The sequence below is a fragment of the Hypanus sabinus genome, chromosome 12 (genome assembly GCF_030144855.1).
Source record: "Hypanus sabinus isolate sHypSab1 chromosome 12, sHypSab1.hap1, whole genome shotgun sequence".
NCBI lineage: Eukaryota > Metazoa > Chordata > Chondrichthyes > Myliobatiformes > Dasyatidae > Hypanus > Hypanus sabinus.
Window position 1 is genome coordinate 17,330,399 of NC_082717.1, and position 20,268 is coordinate 17,350,666.

Below are 20,268 nucleotides of genomic sequence, written 5' to 3' on the forward strand. Positions count from 1 at the left end.
CACATAGACTCTGGGTTGGCTTACTTGGTTGGCTACCTTGGTTGAAGTGCTAATGCAGGAACTACACATCACTAAAAGCAGGGTTAAAGAAATAAGCCAAGTTGACTTCTGGTATGTAAGACTTGAATGAGGGAATGAGATAGGGCAGGTTGACAAACGTTTGTTTAGGAGAACACTCTACATCTAATGATCATAATGCTATTAGTTTCGAAGTAAATAAAAGGGTAGGTCTGGTCCCCAAGTTGAGGTCCTAAATTGGAGAAACGCCAATTTTGAGGGTATCAGAAAGGATCTGGCAAGTGTGGATTGGGACAGGATTTTCTGGCAAGGGTATTCTTGCTAAATGGGAGGGCTTCAAAAGTGAAGGTGGGAACAAATGAGGTGCTTATGGAGTAGAAGAAATGCAAGAAAACACTTAAAGAAATCAGGAGGGCTAAAAAGTATGTGGTTACTCTAGTAGACATGGTGAAGGAGAATCCTAAGGGATTCTACAGATATTTTAAGAGCAAAAGGATTGCAAGGGTCAAGATTTGACCTTTGGAAGATCAGAATGGTAGTCTATGCGTGGAGCTAAAAGAGTTGGGGGAAATCTTAGATTGATGTTTTGCATCTGCTTTTACTTGGGAGGTGGACACAGAGTCTATAGAAGTGAGGCAAAGCAGCAGCAAGGTTATGGACCCTATACGGATTAGAGAGGAGGAGGTGTTTGCTATCTTAAAGCAAATTACCAAGGATAAATCCCCAGGGCCTGACAGGATGTTCTCATGCACTCTGTGTAAGGCAAGTGCAGAAATTCTCAGGGCCCTAGCAGAGACATCTAAATTGGATTAGACATTGGCTCTACAGGAGAAAACAGGAAGTGATAGTAGATGGTCTCCTCTCTGACTGGAGGCCCGTGACTAGTGGTGTGCTGGAATGATTGATGCTGGATCCTTTGTTGTTTATCATCTATATCAATGATCTGGATGATAATGTGATTAACTGGATCAGCAAAGTTGCAGATGATTGGTGGTGTCGTGGACGGGGAGGAAGGCTATCATGGCTTGCAGAGAGATCTGCATCAGCTGGAAAAATTGGTTGTAAAATGGCCAATGGAACTTAATGTAGACAAGAGTGAGGTTTTGCACTTCAATAAGGCCAACCAGGGTAGGGCACTGGGCAATGTGGTAGAAAACAAATGGCTCTGGGAATACAGGTCCATAATTCAATGAAATGGTGTCACAGATATATAGGATTGTAAAGGAAGCTTTTGGCACATTGGCCTTTATAAATCAAAGTATTGAGTACAGGAGATGGGTTGTTATGTTGAAGTTGTATACGACATTGATGAGGTCTAATTTTGGAGTATTGTGTGCAGTTTTTTGTTCAAGAAAGATGTAAGGAAGGTTGGAAGAGTACAGAGAAAATTTACAAGGATGTTTAGAGGACTGGAGGACCTGAATTATAAGGAAAGATTGAATAGGTTAGAACTTTGTTCCCTGAAATTTAGAAGATTGAGAGGAAATTTGATAGTGTTCAAAATCATGAGGAGTATAGATAGGGTAAATGCAAGCAGGCTTTTTTCACTGAGGTGGGGTGGGACTTCAGCTAGAGGTCACAGGTTAAGGGTGAAAGCTGCAATGTTTAAGGGGAAACTTCTTTACTCAGAGGGCCGTGAGAGGGTGGAACAAGCTGCCAGTACAAGTGATGCATGCCAACTCAATTTCTACATTTTAGAAGTTTAGATAGGCACATGGATTGTAGGCGTATGGAGGGCTATGATCCAAGTGTAGGTTGATGGGGGGAGGCAGTTTAATGGTTTGGCACAGACTAGATGGGCTCAAGGGCCTGTTCCTATGTTGTATTCCTATGACTCCATTTGAACTCCTTTGAAAGCAGTGTTCATCGCTCTATTATTGTTGCAGAATATCACTACCTGACAGTGTATGTCAGAATCAGGTTTACTGACACCGACATGCTGTAAATCATTGGTTGTTTAGTGGCATCAGTACAGTGCAGAAATAACAATAAAAATATTAAATAGTACAAAGGACCAATAGCAAGGTAGTGTTCATTGACCATTCATTAATCTGATGGTGAAGGGGAAGAAGCTGTTCCTAAAACTGACCTCCCCCCTTACAGTAGGTCTGAGAAGAGGGCACATACTGGATGGTGAGGGTCCATAATAGTGAATGCTATGCCCATGATGGAGCTGGCTGGGTCTATAACCCTCTGAAGTCTCTTACAATCCTGTGCATTGGCATCTCCATACCAGACACAGAAGCAATCAGAGCACCTTTGCAATACTGAACTACAGTGTTTCATGAAGGAAGCTCATCACTATATTTCCTAAGGCAACCACTACAGAGTATTTAATACAAGTCATGCCAGCTGTGGCCGCATTTTGAGAATGCTAAGAAATTCAACAGAAATAATTGGATGTTCGAAGTTCAAAGTAAATTTATTATCAAAGTACATACATGTCACCATATACAACCCTAAGGTTCATTTTCTTGTGGGTACATTCAATAAATCTATAGAATAACAGTAACAGAATCAATGTAAGACCACCTGACTAGTGTGTTCAGCCAAAGTGCAGAGGCAAAAAGAAGAATCAATAATAAATAAATAAATATCAAGCATATGAGTTGAAGAGTTCTTGAAAGTGAGTCCATTGATTATGGGAATATCCAATGATGTGGTGAGTAAAGTTATCCCCTCTTGTTCCAGAGCCTGATGGTTGAAGGGTAGTAATTGTAAGTGAACCTGCTGGCGTGAGTTCTGAGGCTTCTGTACCTTCTTCCTGACGGCAGCAGTGAGAAGAGAGCATGACCTGGATACTGGGGGTGCTTGCATGATGGATGCTGCTTTCCTGTGACGTTTCATGTAGATGTGCTCAATAATTGTTATAGTTGTTGGGTACAGAAGGTATTGCCGTGCACTACCCACCAACATCCAAAACTACCTGTCTTCCCTTATTGTAGAGAATAGTTTCAATACAACTTCAACTCTCAGGCATCAAGTAATAAATAGAAGTCAATAAAACTACAGAACAATTACATTTGACAGCCAGCTAGAAAGGGAACTTCCCAAATGTGTGATGGTTCCTTTAGAGTACTAATTTAAATTTTTTCCACACCTCTTGGATAATTAATCGCCTTATATCTTTTTCCCTTTTTCCAGTCTGCATGACTTCGACAAAAACATGCTCTTGGATGGTCTTGAAATATTGACAGCACTGGAAGAGTCCCTTGAGGAACCCCTGTCTGTTTTTTCTAAAGAAGACATGATGAATTTACTGACAGGTAACATTTCTGATTGTCTCTCTGGGAAGAGATACAGCTTAGAAACAGGCCCTCTGGCCCGCCATTAATCACCCATCTACTTAAATCCTATTTTATTCCCTTCACATTAGCCTCCACTCACCTACACATATCTATGAAATGTGGGAGCAAACCAAAACATGCAGGAGAAACCGTGTGACCACGGGACAACATGCAAGCTCCACACCGAACACACTGGAGCTCAGGGTGAGGCAGAAGCTACACCAGATGTGTCATGCATCACCCTTCAGATCACAGACTGAGATCAAGATGCACCCCACCTCACCCTCCTTCAAATTCATCTTCATTAAATAGCTTCCCTTTTGTAGTGGTAACACTTTCCTCCGTGTAACTCATCACGTCCCATAGTTATTAAAACAAAAGCCCTCTCTGCAAGGCTGATGCATAAGGAATATTTTTGTTCATTAGTGGATTTTGGTCTGAAATCTCCTAATTAAGGTCCAAAAACTTCAAAGGCAAATTATATCCTGCAAATCTCATTACTGCAAACATTTAATTGGGCTTTGTGAAATGACAACAGATTCAACACAAGACTGACTATACTATCTACAGCATTATTACCAAGGTGCATTTCCCTGATTGTGCCTGTTTGTGGGCTCGTTGGAAATTCTTTTTAGGCTTAAACTTACAAGTCACTAGGTAAAAAAAATAATTTGTCACCTGACCGCTGTGCCAGTGAACTGTTGTAAACAACTTTACTTATTTTCAGCTGTGAAGGGGATTGCTAAGGTTTATGGCACTGGATCAGAAAGTGCTTATCTTGTGCAAAACAGCTTTTCAGCAATATTGCATTTGCAGTTATTGTCTTTTGCATGCTGGTTGTATGCCCAGTTGGTGTGGTCTTTCATTGATTCTATTGAGAATGACCCCAAGAAAATGAATCTCAGGGTTGTATATGGTGACATTGACATACTTTGATAATAAATTTTCTTTGAAAAGCAGCAGGTTACTACTTATTAATGAATATACATAGAAACCAAAAACAATTACACTCTAAATCAGGGACTACCAACCTTTTTTATGCCATGTATGGGGGGGGGGGGGGGGGGGGGTGATTGATAAGTTTGTGGCCTAAGGTAGAAGGTGTCAATTTTAGAAAACCTAGCACATTTATTTTTCCTACATTTACACACTTAGTCCAGCGGTCGTGGAGCATATGGATCCCTTCTTTGTAGAAGTCCGCGTCTTGGACCTCCAGAAGTGGTCCACAGCATGGGGTGATTGATAAGTTTGTGGCCTAAGGTAGAAGGAGATGAGTTATTAACTTCAAACTTTCTGCATTTTCACTCAGAGTTGAACTGCATGTGCATGTAATAAGAGCTGTATAACTCACCTCCTTCTACCTTAGGCCACAAGCTTATCAATCACCCCTGCTGTGGCCCATTTTCACAAAGAAGGGATCCATATGCTCCACGATCGCCAGACTAAGTGTGTAGGAGGGGACTATGTTGAAAAATTAATGTGCTAGGTTTTCTAAAATTGACTCTCACGTTCAGTCTACATAACAGTTTCTTCCCCCAAGCTATCAGACTCCTGAATACCCAGAGCCTGGACTGACACCTTACTGCCCTATTGTCCTGTTTATTATTTATTGTAATGCCTGCACTGTTTTGTGCACTTTATGCAGTCCTCGGTAGGTCTGTAGTCTAGTGTAGTTGTTTTTTTTATCTGTGTTGTTTTTTTCGTAGTTCAGTCTAGTTTTTGTACTGTGTCATGTAACACCATGGTCCTGGAAAACATTGTCTCATTTTTACTATGTACTGTAAATAGCAGTTATGGTCAAAATGACAATAAAAGTGACTTGACTTCTACCTTAGGCCACAAACTTATCAATCACCCCTCATACCAATACTATTAAGCAAAGGGTCTGTGGATCCCAGGCTGGGAACCCATGTTCTAAATGCTGTCTAGTTGCTATGCTCCAAGGTAACTTCCATATTTGTCTTCAAAGATGAACCAGAAGATCAAAGCAGCAAGTGGTGAAACTAAAGGGTGTGATTGGTTAATTTTATTGTCAATCAAGCTCACTGACCAGGTCTGCATCTAAAGATCAGAGTATCTTTATTTTTCATATGTATATTGAAACGTGCCGTGAAAAGGGTTGTTTGTGTCAATGACCGATGTTCTGGGAGCAGCCCGTAAGTTTTGCCACACTTCCGGTGCCAACATGGCATGACCACAACTTACTCACCCTTACCTGTAGGTCTTTGGAATGTGGGAGGAAACCGGAGATCCTAGAGGAAATCCACACAGTCACAGGGAGAACGTACAAACTCCTTACAGATAGACAGGAATTGAACGCTGATCTGACAACTGATTCTGTAAGCATTACGCTACCATGCCACCCCTTTTCCACGTTTGCTGTGGTTTCTGCCACAAGTATTTTTGTTGCATTAAGTAGATTGCCTTCTGAATACATTGTAAATTCTAAAATCAGTTGTTCACTGTGAGGCCTAACATGTATCCCATCCTCTGCCAAACATGGCTGCTAATAGAGATACTTTAAATCTGTTTGGAGAACTGGGGCAAGTTTGACCATAACTCGTGCTCAGATTGCCAGATGTACTACAGATGAATGCTAGGCAATACCCCAGCATTCTATACAACCCAAAAACAAGAGAACCCTCTTCCCCACACCACCACTCCCCCGATCCATACCACTCTCAGCCATACCAACTCTTCACAAATCCCTCTAAACTTCCCCTTTGTGAGGCAGAACGTTTTGTATTCAGTAAGGGCCTCACCTTTGTCCCCCTGTGCCGGCACCTCAGTAAGTTCTGCACCCACCATGATGCTGAGCTGTTCTTCTGCCTCCTCCTTTGGCAAGGACTCTCCAAACCACACCAATAGCCCTTTCTCCTGTCTTCAACCCTCCTCCTCTTTCGTTGTCTTCCTGCTCAGGATTCTTTAGACCATAAGACATTGGTGCAGAATTAGGCCATCTGGCCCATTGAGCCTGCTCTGCCATTCAATCATGGTGTTTGCCTTTTTACCTCCTCCTCAACCCGAGTTCCGGGCCTTCTCCTCATAACCTTTGATGTCACATGGCAACAAATTCCACAAAATCATCACCCTTTGGCAAAAGAAATTTCTCCACATCTCTGTTTTGAAAGGGCGCCCCTCTATCCTGAGGCTGTGCCCTCTTTTCCTAGACTCTCCCACCATGGGAAACAAACTTTAAACATCTACTCTGTCTAGGCCTTTCAACATTCGAAAAATTTCAATGAGATCCCTCCTCATCCTTCTGAATTCCAGCGAGTACAGACCCAGAGCGATCAAATGTTCCTTGTATGATAACCCTTTCATTTCTGGAATCATCCTTGTGAACCTCCTCTGGACCCTCTCCAATGCCAGCACACCTTTTCGAAGATGAGAGGCCTAAAACTGTTCACAGTACCTAGACCTCTTGAAACAAATGCTAACATGGCATTTGTCTTCCTCACTACCGATACTACCTGCAAATTAACCTTCAGGGTGTTCTGCACAAGGACTCCCAAGTCCCTTTGCATCTCAGATTTTTGGATTTTCTCCCCATTTAGAAAATAGTCCGCACATTTATTTCTACTACCAAAGTGCATGACCGTGCATTTTCCAACATTGTATTTCATTTGCCACTTTCTTGCCCATTCTCCTACTCTAAGTCCTTCTGCATCCTACCTGATTTCTCAACACTACCTACCTATCTTTGTATCATCTGCAAACTTGGCAACAAAACCATCTATTCCATCATCTAAATTATTTTGAAACAGCATAAAAAGAAATGGTCCCAACCCCTGCGGAACCCCACTAGTCACTGGCAGCCAACCAGAAAAGGATCCTTTTATTCCCACTCGCTGCCTCGTACTAATCAGCCAATGCATTAACCATGTTAGTAACTTTTCTGTAATACCATGGGCTCTTAACTTGGTAAGTAGCCTCATGAATGGCATCTTGTCAAAGGCCTTCTGAAAATCTAAATATACAATATCCACTGCATCCCCTTTATCTATTCTACTTGTAATCTCCTCAAAGAATTCCAACAGGTTAGTCAACCAGGATTTTCCCTAAAGGAAACCATGCTGACTTTGTACTATCTTGTCCTGTGTCACCAAGTACTCCATCACCTCATCCAATTTTCGGCACGGACTAGGAGGGCTGAGATGGCCTGTTTCCGTGCTGTGATTGTTGTTATATGGTTAATAAATGACTCCAACATTGTCCCAACCACTGAGGTCAGGCTAACGTCAATTATTTCCTTTCTGCTGCCTTCCTTCTTTCTTAAAGAATGGAGTGACATTTGCAATTTTCCAATCCTCTGGCACCATGGCTGAGTCCAATGATTTTTGAAAGATCATTTCTAATGCCACCACAATCTCTAATGTTACCTCTTTCAGAACCCCAGCGTGCAGTTCATCTGGTCTGGGTGACTTAGGTACCTTCAGATCTTTCAGCTTTTTGAGCACCTTCTCTCTTGTAACAGTAACTGCATCCACTTCTCTTCCTTCACACTACAACATCAGTCATACTGCTAGTGTCTTCCACAGTGAAGACTGATGCAAAATACTCATTTAGTTCATCAGCCATCTTCTTGTCCCCCGTTATTATTTTTCCTGCCTCATTTTCTAGAGGTCCTATATCCACTCTCATTTCTCTTTTATTTTTAACATACTTGAAAAAACTTTTACTATCCACTTTGATGTTATTTGCTAGCTTGCTTTCATATTTCATCTTTTCCATTCTAATAATTTTTTTAGTTGCTCTCTGTAGCTATTTAAAAACTTCCTGGTCCTCTATCTTCCCATTAATTTTTGCTTTGTTGTGTGCTGTTTCTTTTGCTTTTACAAAGCTTTGACTTCCCTTGTCACCCATGGTTGTACTATTTTACCATTTGATATTTTTTCACTTTTGGAATACACATGTCCTGCATCTTCTTCATTTTTCCCAGAAACACACGCCATTGCTGCTCTGCTGACATCCCTGCCAGCTGCTCCTTCCAATTTACTTTGGCCAGCTCCTCTCTCATAACAAAGTAATTTCCCTTACTCCACTGAAATACTGCTACTTCAGACTTTACTTTCTCACTGTTAAGTTTCAAGCTGAACTCAATCATATTGTGATCACTGGTTCCTAAGGGTTCTTTTACCTTCAGCTCCCTAATCGCCTATGGTTCATTACACAACACCCAATCCAGTATAACTGATCCCCTAGTAGGCTCAACAACAAACTGCTCTAAAAAGCCATCTCTTAGGCATTTAACAAACTCACTCTCTTGAGATCAATTACCAACCTGATTTTCGCAATCGACCTGCATGTGAAAATCTCCCATGACTACCATAACGTTGCCCTTTTGACGCATCTTTTCTATTTCTTATTGTAACCTGCGGTCCACCTCCCAGCTACTGTTGGGAGGCCTGTATATAACTGCCATCAATGTCCTTTTACCTTTGCAGTTTCTTAACTCAGCCTACAAGGATTCAACATCTTCTGATCCTATGTCACATCTTTCTACTGATTTAATGCCATCTTTACCAGTAGAGGCACACCACCCCCTCTGCCTACCTTCCTATCCCTCTGATATAATGTGCAACCTTGGACATTCAGCTCCCAACTAGAACCATCTTTCAGCCACAATCCAATGATGGCCACAACATCATACCTGGCAATCTGTAATACTGCAACAAGATCATCCACCCTATTTCTTATACTATGTGCATTTAGATACAACACATTGAGTACTGTTTCTGCTATCCTTTGATTCTGCATCCCTGATAATTTGATACTCAGCCTGTCGGCTGCAAATCCCATCACCTGCCTGCCCTTCCTGACAGTCTGACTGCACGCTACCTTTACTTTTTACCATCAGTCCTATCCTGAGTCTCTTCACTCCAGTTCCCACCCTCCTGCCAAATTAGTTTAAACCCTCCCCAACAGCTCTAACAAAACTGCCTGCAAGAATATTGGTACCCCTCGGGTTCAGGTGCAACCCGTCACTTTTGAACAGGTCATAGCTTCCCCAGTACAGATCCCAATGATCCAAGAACCTGAAGCCCTGCCCCCTGCACCAGCTTCTCAGCCATGTATTTATCTGCCAAATCATCCTGTTTCTACCCTCACTGGCGCGTGGCACCGATAGCAACCCAGAAGTTACTACCCAGGATGTCCAGCTTCTCAGCTTTCTACCTAGCTCTCTCAGTTCTCTCTTCAGGACTTTACTTTTCCTTCCTATGTCATTGTTACCAATATGTACCAAGACATCTGGCTGCTCCACCCCCACTCTAAAATGTTGTGGTCACGATCTGAGACATCCCTGACACTGGCACCTGGGAGGCAACATACCACCTGGGTGTCCTGTTTACGTCCGCAGAATCTCCTGTCTGTTCCCCTCACTAGTGAATCCCCAATCACTAGCACTCCCTTCTCCCTCTTTCCCTTCTGCGCCATGGACCCATGCTCAGTGCCTGTAACCCGTCGCCGTGGCATTCTCCCAGAGGTCATCCCCCACAAAAGTATCCAAAGCCATATATTTGTTTTTGAGAGGAATGGCCACAGGGGTGCTTTGCTTTCACTGTCTATCTCCATTTCCCCTGACAGTCACCCAGCTACTCGCCTCCTGCAACTTTGGAGTGACTACTTCTCTGTAACCTTGATCAATTATCTCCTCACTCTCCCGCACAAGCCAAAGCTCATCTAGTTACTGCTCCAGATCCCTAACACGGTCTTCAAGGAGCTGCAGCCGGATGCACTTCACGCAGATATAGTTCCCCAGGGGACTCTGGGTCTCTCAGTTTTCCAACATCTGGCACGAAGAGCAAACCACAGCCATTTAAATGGTGTGGTAAGAGAGATTAAAAAAGGCCAAAGCCTCTTTTGAGCAAAAGCCTGTCACTTCTACTCTCACCACTGGCCCACTCCAGATAATGACCGCTCCGCTTCTCCCTTCTGTATTTTTATTTAGTTCACAGAGCTCTGTTGACGCTGCTGATAGATGAAATGCCCGCGAATCTCTCGTTTTAAATTGCTGACTGCCAACAAGACATCAAACATTTTGACTTTACTGCTCCTCTCTCCAGTTCTAACCCCACTGCTCTTCATTCTCTCCTCACTAATCCTAACCTCACCATCAAACCTGTAGATAAGGGGGGTGGAGGTTGCTGTAGTTGTCTGGTGTACTGACCTCTACCTTGCTGAGGCCAGGCAACAACTTTCAAACACCTCCTCTTGCTTACCCCTCGAACAGGGCCCCACTAAGGAGAACCAGGCTATTGTCACCTGCACCATCAGCAAACTCATACACTCTGGGGATCTCCCATCCACTGCCACCAACCTCATAGTTCCCATACCCCACACTTCCTGTTTCTACCACTTACCCAAGATCCTTAAAACTGCTGGTCCAGGTAGACTCATTGTTTATACTTGTTCCTGCCCCACCAAACTTATATCTGCATACTTTGTTTCTGTTTTATCGCACCTGATTCAGTCCTTTCCTAACTAAATCCATAGCACTTCCTTCACATGCTCTGGATCTTTTCAATGACTTCAGGTTCCGTGGCCCCGATTGTCTTGTTTTCACCATGGATTTCCAGTCCCTATACACCTCCATCCCCCATCAGGAGGGTATTAAAACTCTCTATTTCTTTCTAGACAACAGACCCAACCTGCTCCCCTCCACCACCCTCTCCTCCGTCTGGCGGAACTAGTCCTCAATAACTTCTCCTTCGGCTCCCCCACTTCCTTCAAACAAAAGGTGTATCTGTGGGCACTCCCTTGGGTTCCAGCTATGCCTGCCTGTTTGTCGACTACAAGGAACAGTCTATGTTGCAAGACTGCACCCATATCATTTCCCAAACTTCTCCTACGCTACAACAACAACTGCATTGGTGCTGCTTCCTGCACCCATGTCGAGCTCATCGACTTCATCAGCTTTGCCTAGATCTTCCATTCGCCCTCAAATTTGCCTGGTCTATTTCCAACACCTCCCTCTCCTTTCTCAATCTCTCTGGCTCTGGAGACAGTTTATCTACTTATATTTTATAAACGCACTGATTCTCACAGCTACTTGGACCCTACCTCTTCTTGCCCTGTCACTGGTAAAATTGCCATCCCCTTCTCTCAATTCATCTGCTCTTAGGATGAGGCATTTCATTCCAGAACTAATGAGATGTCCTTCTTCCTCAAAGAAAGGGGCTTTCCTTCCTCCACTATCAATGATGTCCTCGCATCTCTTCCATTTCATGCATGTCTGCCCTCACCTCATCCTCCCGCAACTCCACCAGGGATGGGGTTCCTTTTGTCCCCATCTACCACCCCATTAGCCTTCATGTCCAGCACATAATTCTCTGTTAACTTCTGCCATCTCCAATGGGATCCATCTCAAACTTCCCACTTTTCGCAGAGATTGCTACCTATGCAACTCCCTTGTCCATTCATCTGTCCACACTGATCTTCCTCTTGCTAGTGGAACAAATGGCACATATGCCCCTACACCTCCTCGCTCAGTACCATTCAGGGCCCCAAATAATCCTTCCAGGTGAGGCAACACTTCAGCTGTAAGTTTGTTGGGGTCATTTACTGTATCCTGTGCTCCCACCGTGACCTCCTGTATATCAGTGAGACCAAACATAGATTGGGAGACTGCTTCGCTGTGTTCCTATCCTCTGCCCACCGGAAAATGTGAGATCTCCCAGTAGCCCCCCATTTCAGTTCTACTGCCCTTTCCCATTCTGACATGTCAGTCCATGGCCTCCCCTACTGCTGCAATGAGGCTACACTCAGGGAACAACATTTGGAGGAGCAACACCTTATACTCCAACCTGATGGCATGAACATCTGTTTCTTGAGCTTCTGGTAATAGCTCCCACCTTCTCTTTCACCATTTCCCTCTCCTGCCTTATCTCCTTACCATGCTCATCACCTCCCTCTGGTGCTCCTCCTCCTGCCCTTACTTCCATGGCCTTCTACCTCCTCCTATCTGATTCCCCCTTCTCCAGCCTTTTACCATTCATCAATCAGCTTCCTAGTTCTTTACTTCACCCCTCCTGATTTCTTGTATTACTTCCTCCCCTCCCCACACCTTCTTGCTCTGACTTCTCATCTTTTTTCCAGTCCTGATGACATTCTGAAACATCGACTGTTTACTCTTTTCCATAGATGCTGCCTGGCCTGCTGAGTTCCTCCAGCATTTTGTGTGTGTTGATTTTATACAATCCACACACTTAATAGGGTAGATTCCAGTCAATTGGGACTTTGGTTAATTGGGGCAGCCATTTATTTGGGACAACACTGGAATAATGTAAAATAAATTGAGAAAATAGCTGGAATTCCTTTTGGGATACCATGTGCTTCACTGGGGCAGTAGACTGTGAACAATTTCTAACTGGTGTGAGTAGCATGCACTTGCATGATCGTTAGATACTACACTATGTTTACAGCAGTCAATTTTTAAATGGCGTCAGTTGTGTGTGTGAGGGTTTAAAGATCAGTGATTTTTGTCACCGATACCTGGTGAAAAATAAGCGGAAAGACAATTTGGTATTGTTACGCTCACTGTGGTTTCAAGCATTCAGGCTTGCTAGAAACAGCCAGGAGTGAAAATGAATCCATTTCACTAATTCAACAAGTTAAGAATTTTGTAAATGTGAACAATCATTGTGAGGCCATGCCGTCATCTCACTACCGCCATCAGGAAGGTAGTACAGGAACCTCAGGACCCACACACCACCAAGTTCAGGAACAGATATTAGCCCTCAACCATCAGGCTCTTGAAATTGTGGGGATAACTTATTAGCCCCATTACTGAAATGTTCCCACAAAATGTTCCTCATCTCATGTTCTTAATATTTATTGCTTATCTACTTATTAACAGTTTTTTTCTTTTGTATTTGCATATTGGTTGCTTGTTCATCATATTGTGGCAGCCCTTTATCGATTCTATTACATTTCTTGTGCTTACTGTGAATGCCCACAAGACAATGAACCTTGGGTTTGTATATGGTGACATATCTGTATTTTGGTAATAACAATTTTGAACTTTGAATGTTACAATAAAAAATGAAAATTTGGGAGATACAATTGTCATTTACAGTCAATTAAAAGGACACAGCAGATTAATTCCTCTGTCCATAACTATTACGGACTAATGCAGTTTTATTGTAATGTAGAACTGTTGGTGGCATTCTAATTTGTGCTGTATTTCATTTAAATACATAATTTGTTACTTAGTTAAATGATAGATTGTCTTCTTTTATACATTTTAACTATTTCTACGGAACTTTGACCAATTGGGGCAGTTGCTTAAATGGGCCTAAAGGTGTTGTCCCAATGTGTCCAAATCAACTGGAATCCATTGTACTCACGGACTTCAATCCAATGGAGTTTTTAATGTTGATATTTGCCTTGGTCTTAAAACCAGACTACCAAAATCACTGCTGAAGAATCTTCAAACATTAAACTCAGTGGAAGAATTTTTAACCTGAGTACTGGTTTGTAATGTTTCTGGAATAATCTTCTATGGCTCAGTATGGCTATGTTGTGTTTTGTATGGGCAGAGTTAGGACTGAGATCTCTCTGAAGGCATTGTTGTGGCTATGTGGTGGATACTGACACCTCCTGTTAAAGCTCAGTATGTACAACTCAGCACATCACTGAAACCAGCTACCCCTCCTTGGACTGTCTATACTTTACGCTGCCTCCCCAAGGCCCCATCCACCCTGGATATTCTCTCCTCTCTCATTGAGCAGAAAATGCAAATACCTGAAAGCATTTACCACCAGGCTCAAGGACAGCTTTTACCCCACTGTTGTATTGAATGTAAAACACAAAATGCTGGAAGAGCTCAATAGGTCAAGCAGCATCTATGAACAAAATAGAGTTCACGTTTCGGGCCGAGATCCTTCATCAGTATTTGACCCAAAACTTTATTCCTTTCCAGAGATGTTGAGTTCCTCCAGAATTTTGTGTGTGTTGCTCTAAATTTCCAACATCTGCAGAATCTCTTGTGTTGTTTTATTGAATGGCTCACTATGTCAATAATTTGGACTTGCAGTCTACCTCATTCTGATCTTGCACCTTAATCAAAGACCCCACCATCCTGGACCTTCTTCCCTTTCCCATTTAGCTGAAGATACTAAATTCTCAAAGCACATACCACCTGCTGTTTTAAGTCGATTAAATACTTTCCTAGTTACGATATCAACAAGCAAAGCAAATAGGTCAGAGTGCGATCAAGGGTAAGCTTTCAAAAGAATTTACTTCAAGCTTAAGAAAATCTACCAAACAGAGCTCAATAGTAAAAATATAACAAAGGCAACAAATACTTTTGTAGTGCCCAAATATGGCATCTACATAATATCTTGGTCTGAAACCAATCTCGAAAATTTGTAAAGAAAAATCAGAACTGAATTGAGACAAACTTTAGAAAACACAATGTGCACTTAAATGCACTTAGAGTACCATCACCTAGGATAGGAGGAGGAGGGAAATAACAGACATAAAAATTTCCACAATAGTCAGGTAAAACTTCTAAGGACATATTTTCATCAATGAAAACAGGATTTAGCATTCCACACAACCATAAGCAATTCTGATAAGTAATACATATCATTAAACTTAAAAGAAAGCACAACACAGTAAAATGAAGAAATTCAAAGTACATATGCAGTATACAACCCTATGTCTCCCCACAGAGACAAAACCAGTTCAAAGAATCAACATCAACCACCCCCCCCCCCCCCCCACCACACGCAAAAAAACACAACATAAAGCACAAAACCCAGCATATTCAGTTCTGCTCAGTGTTCATCAGCTGCAGGCTGTCCTGATTCAAAATCGCCCAAAATAGCAACGATAAAGGAATGACCAGAAACACATCATAAGATGAACTACAGGGTCCAATCCACCAACCTGATCAGTTAAACCTCTCCCAGGATCCAGAACTCCGACAGCATCGAGGGAGACCATCTGAACGTAGGGACCTTCCTTTGGGAGCAGCAAGAGAAAGATCATCAGAGGCAGACACCTTCCTCGGTGGCAGTGAGTAAGAGGCTGGAAGATGGTGCTGAGTACTCCCTCGCCTTGATTTCAGTCTTCCTCAATGCTTTAATCTGTGAGAAATAGGGTCAATCATGGGCTCATGCCCTGTTTCCAGGATTCTTGGCCTTCAGGCCACATGCTTCGCTTGAAACACCTTTAAGAACAGCAAAGTGCCAGATAACTCAGTCAGCCCAAAAAACACACCACCAATATGTTGACCACATTTGAAGGTAAAAATGTAAAGGTGAAAGAAGTAGTTCTGTGAACTGTCTGGAAGATGTTGTGTTGTTTGCTGGCACCATCTTCTTCCAGCCTCCACTATCACTACAGGGGGAAAAAACTACCCAATGAAAGAACATGACACTCCATGGAAGACATCCCCACAATCTGATCAGGCTAGACATTGATAAGGAAGTGTTGGATGCCTTGATCGGAGTAGGGCACCTTGTCCCAAAAAAACAGAGGGCAATGTAGAACTAGGTAGTCGACACAAAAAATATCAAAAATACACAATAAAAGACAAACAAATTCAGGATGATAAGTGCAGAAAATGCCAAGAGATAGCAGAAGCAATCCAACAGATTACAGGATCCTGCAGGAGTTTAACTCAATCTGAGATTACTCACACAGGCACAATCAAGAGGCAAACATCATTCACCAAATTCTTGTTTTAAAATACAAACTCATAAAATACACCGTACAAGCCCGATCCAGTTTTAAAGTCAGAGTTTTGCAAATAATAATACTACTGATCCATTATTACAGATAGGGCAGTCTATAAATAACCATCCAGATATATTACAGGATAAATAGGGAACAACTTAATTAATAGATACAGCCATTCCAAACACACGACACACAAAAACAAATAAATGAAAAACATTAGAAATATGCTGAATTAGAAGAGAAAATAGAAAGACTATGGAACATGAACTGGGTATATATTGTTCCGATAGTAATATCTATAAGTGCTATCATTCCAGTCTCTGCACAATAGTATTAAACAATTAGGCTTACACAGCAACATTTGTGTAAATCTCCAGAAAGCCACACTATTAAACACCACTAGTCTGAAAGTTCCTAGCAATTGAGAAATGAGTAGGCTTGGCTATGCCCGTAACTCAGCTTTTACCAGCTTGAGTTGAGGAAAAAAAATAATAATAATGAATAATCAATAAATATCGAGAACATTTTGAGTACTTGAAAGTGAATCCATGGATTGTGGGAACAGTTCAGTGATGGGGCGAGCGAAGATCCCTCTGATTCAAGAACCTGATGGTTGAAGGGTAATAACTATTTCGGAACCTTGTGATGTGGGTACTGAGGTACCTGTTACTGCTACCTAATGGCAGCAGTGAGAAGAGAGCATGGCCTGGTGGTGGGGATCCTTGATGATGGATTCTGTTTCCTGCTCCGTGTAGGTGTGCTCAGTGGTGGGGTGGCTTTACAGCCATGGGCTGTATCCACTACTTTTTGTTGGATTTTCCGTTCAAGTGCATTGGTGTTTCCATAACAGGCCATGAAGCAGTCAATATACTACGCACCACACATCTATAGAAGTTTGTCAAAGCTTTAGATGACATGCCAAATCTTTGCAAATTTCTAAGAAAGTAGAGGCATTGCTGTACTTTCTTCATAATGGTATTTACATGCTTGACCCCAGGACAGATCCTCTGAAATGATAACACTGAGGAATTTAAAGTCACTGACCCTTTCCACCACTAATCTCCCAGTGAGGACTGGCTCATGATTCTCCGGTTTACTCCTCCTGAAGTCAATTAATATCTCCTTGGTCTTGCTGATTGTTGCCACAGCATTACTCAGTCAGATTTTCAATCTCCCTCCTATATGCTGATTCACCACCACCTTTGATTTGGCCAACTACAGTGGCATCATCAGCAAACTTAAATATGGCATTGGAGCTGTGCTTAGAATCACAATCAGTGTAAAGTAAGTAGAGCAGGGGCTAATCTCACAGCTTGTGGTGCCCCTGTGCTGGTGGAGATTGTGGAAGAGATGTTGCTGACTGAGGGGGTCTGCAAGTGAGGAAATTGAGGGCCTAGTTGCACCATGAGAGATTGCCAAGGTCTTGAATCTTATTGATTAGCTTTGAGGGATGATGGTATTGAATGCTAAGCTGTAGTCAATGAAGAGCATTTTGATGTAGGCATCTTTGCTGTCCAGATGTTCCAGGGTTAAACCAAGAGCCAAGGAAATGGCATCTGTTGTGATGGTAGGCAAGTTGGAGTGGGTCCAAGTCACTTCTCAGGCAGGAGTTGATATGTTTCATCACCAGCCTCACAAAGCACTTCATCACAAGGATGTAAGTGCTACTGGATGATAGTCGTTGAGGCAGGCTACCACATTCTTCTTAGGCACTGGTGTAATTGAAGCCTGCATGAAGCAAGAGGTAAAAGATATTGATGTATACTCCAGCTAATTGATTGGCACATCTAGTTCTCAGCCAAGTACCCTGTCTGGATTAGATGCTTTCCCTTGGTTCACCCTCCTGAAGGATGCTGTCACATTGGCCTCAGAGGTAGAAATCAGAGGGTGATTGGACACTGTGGAAGATTGAAATGTTGTTTTGGCGGTCAAAGCGAGCATGGAAGGTATTGAGCTCATCTGCGAGTTGACAACTATGTCACTTGATTTCACTTTGTAGGAAGTGACAGCATTCAAGCCCTGTTAACAATCTGATTAATAGATTTGAGTCCATTATAATCACGTGCGAAGGTGCCATTTATACAGCAGGAGATTTACCTTGCTTACCTGATGGACATGTCATGCAGAGCCATCCAGATCTTGTGCTGAAGCTCATATCCTGGGGACAGTTTGGTTGGCTCATGTTTAAACTAATGGTTCCTTATTTATACAAGTCCTTCACGAGTTACCAAAGACTGATTCTGTGATTCCAGGCTCCTTAGAGAGGACCTGTACAGCAAAAATATCTCTACAACAAACCTCACCATTTCCTCTCTTTTCTTTTGGTGAAGAAATGACAGATGAAGTTTTGGAAGAGGATGACACGGATAGAGATGGGTATTTATCCTACTTTGAGTACATGCACTCTCAAAACAGGACAGCCAGTCCCACCACGATCCTGGATAAAAATGCAAAAGGTAAAACAGCAAATGCGATGCAGTGAATACATTGTACTCAAAGTCGACAAAAGCAAAGAATCAAATGGAAAGTGAAAATTGATTGGTGTTACATGTTTTATATAATTCATTAAAGCACATTGATGAAAAGTAATCTGACTTCTTGTGATACCTGGACCAGAAAAGTTACCAGTCCATCCCAAACCTGAATTGTACTGAGTCGGTCACATTGTCAGGTAGCATGGAGGCAGCCTCCAAGTCCATGCTGTCAAATAACCAGGTACAATAATCCTTGGCTAATCGCGTTATATTCTCCACATTCACTTCTCTCCAGTTCATTTACATGTGCATTGAAACATACAGTGAAATGTGCCATCTGCATTAACAACCAACTTATCTATACATTAGGGACATTTTACATTCGGGATATGGGAGGTAACCGGAGCACTTGGGGAATGTGCAAACTCCACTCGGACAGCAGCCAAGGCCAGGAATGAAGTTGGTTGTAGCTGTTGTGAGGCAGGAGCTCTTCGGGCTGCAGCACTGTGCTGCCACAAAGGGGTCACCCAATTTTAGCTGGAATCGGTGAAACTTCTTCCTCAGTGTACAGCTAATATTGACAGAAAAGCAAAATATTGCAGGTACTGAAAAGCTGAAATAAAACCCAAAATATTGGAACTACGAAGCAGGTTACATGACATTTAGTTGTATAACTGTCATATATAAAACTAGACAGCACCTACAGCTCCATTGGCAATCTTGCTAAGTCCTCCTCGGAGTGATTTGGTGACTGGTGCTTAAATTAGGATAGCCATCCCACAAGTGATAGCCCGAAACAGCCGTCCTCAGAATCATACCCTATAGAACTGTATGGGACTCCCCCCAGTGCAATCTCACCGCCAGGACAGAGGTGGTAGCAGATGGACGCACAGATGGAAAAGAGCGGTCTTAGAAACTTGAGTCAACATTACTTCATGAAATTTCATGGTATGAGGTAGCACCTCCTGATTATCATCTAATAACCTCCCTCAGCTGACGAACCAGGATTCTGTTGAAAAGTACTTGGAAGAAAGGTAGAAGGGTTTTGGTGGGCTTCATCAGGAATGACCGGGTATCGTCAATGCTGAGCCGAGTACTGGATGAAGCAGCTGACAGATTAAATCTGCAGAAGGTGGGAAGTGAACAACAAGAGGGGAAAACCTCTGGTTACATGGAGCTACATCGAGACCAAATTAATTTCCTTCTCTGTAAGACATTAGTGACCTTGTGGTAAAGGATATAACCTTGCACCTGTGATTCCAGACTCCAGTAAACAGTTAAAAGTGTGGGTGCAATGGAACAGCCTTTGTCATTCATCTTAATAAGCTGTGCCTACATACCATTGGCACAGCTTATTAAGCTTACAATGCAGACCTCTTTGAACCCAGCATTTCAGCTTGCCACTGTACAGGGAAACCATGGCATGTGAACAGAACATAACACAGTCAGGCTATTTAGTCAGTGAGCCAAGTTCAAACCCAGAACCTGAGTCAAATACTCAGAAAATGAAATATAGCTTAGGGTATGCAGAGGGAATTAACGGAGATAAAGATGAGAAAGACAGATTAAGACAATTAAATATGCCTTCAATTAAAAAAGGTCAACATCACTTAGACCCAAAGACATAGGAGCAGAATTAGGCCATTCAGCCCATCGAGTCCGCTCGATCATTTCATCATGGCTGATCCCGGATCCCATTCAACCCCATACACCTGGCATCTCCCCATATCCCTTGATGCACCAACCAATCAGGAATCTCTCGACTTCCGCTTTGAATATACGCACAGTCTGTGACTGCT

At 42.5% G+C, this 20,268-nt stretch overlaps 1 protein-coding gene across 1 annotated transcript in view; it reads left to right on the plus strand.

The window, feature by feature from the left end:
* LOC132402452 (multiple coagulation factor deficiency protein 2 homolog) overlaps positions 1–18,500 on the plus strand; it is a 36,609-nt gene extending 18,109 nt beyond the window's left edge. The window contains exons 3-4 of the mRNA XM_059985302.1: positions 3,163–3,284; positions 18,326–18,500. Of these exons, the coding sequence (XP_059841285.1) occupies positions 3,163–3,284; positions 18,326–18,477 (274 nt within the window). The 3' untranslated portion in view covers positions 18,478–18,500. The remainder of the gene's footprint in view (positions 1–3,162; positions 3,285–18,325) is intronic.
* The last annotated feature ends 1,768 nt before the right edge of the window (positions 18,501–20,268 follow it).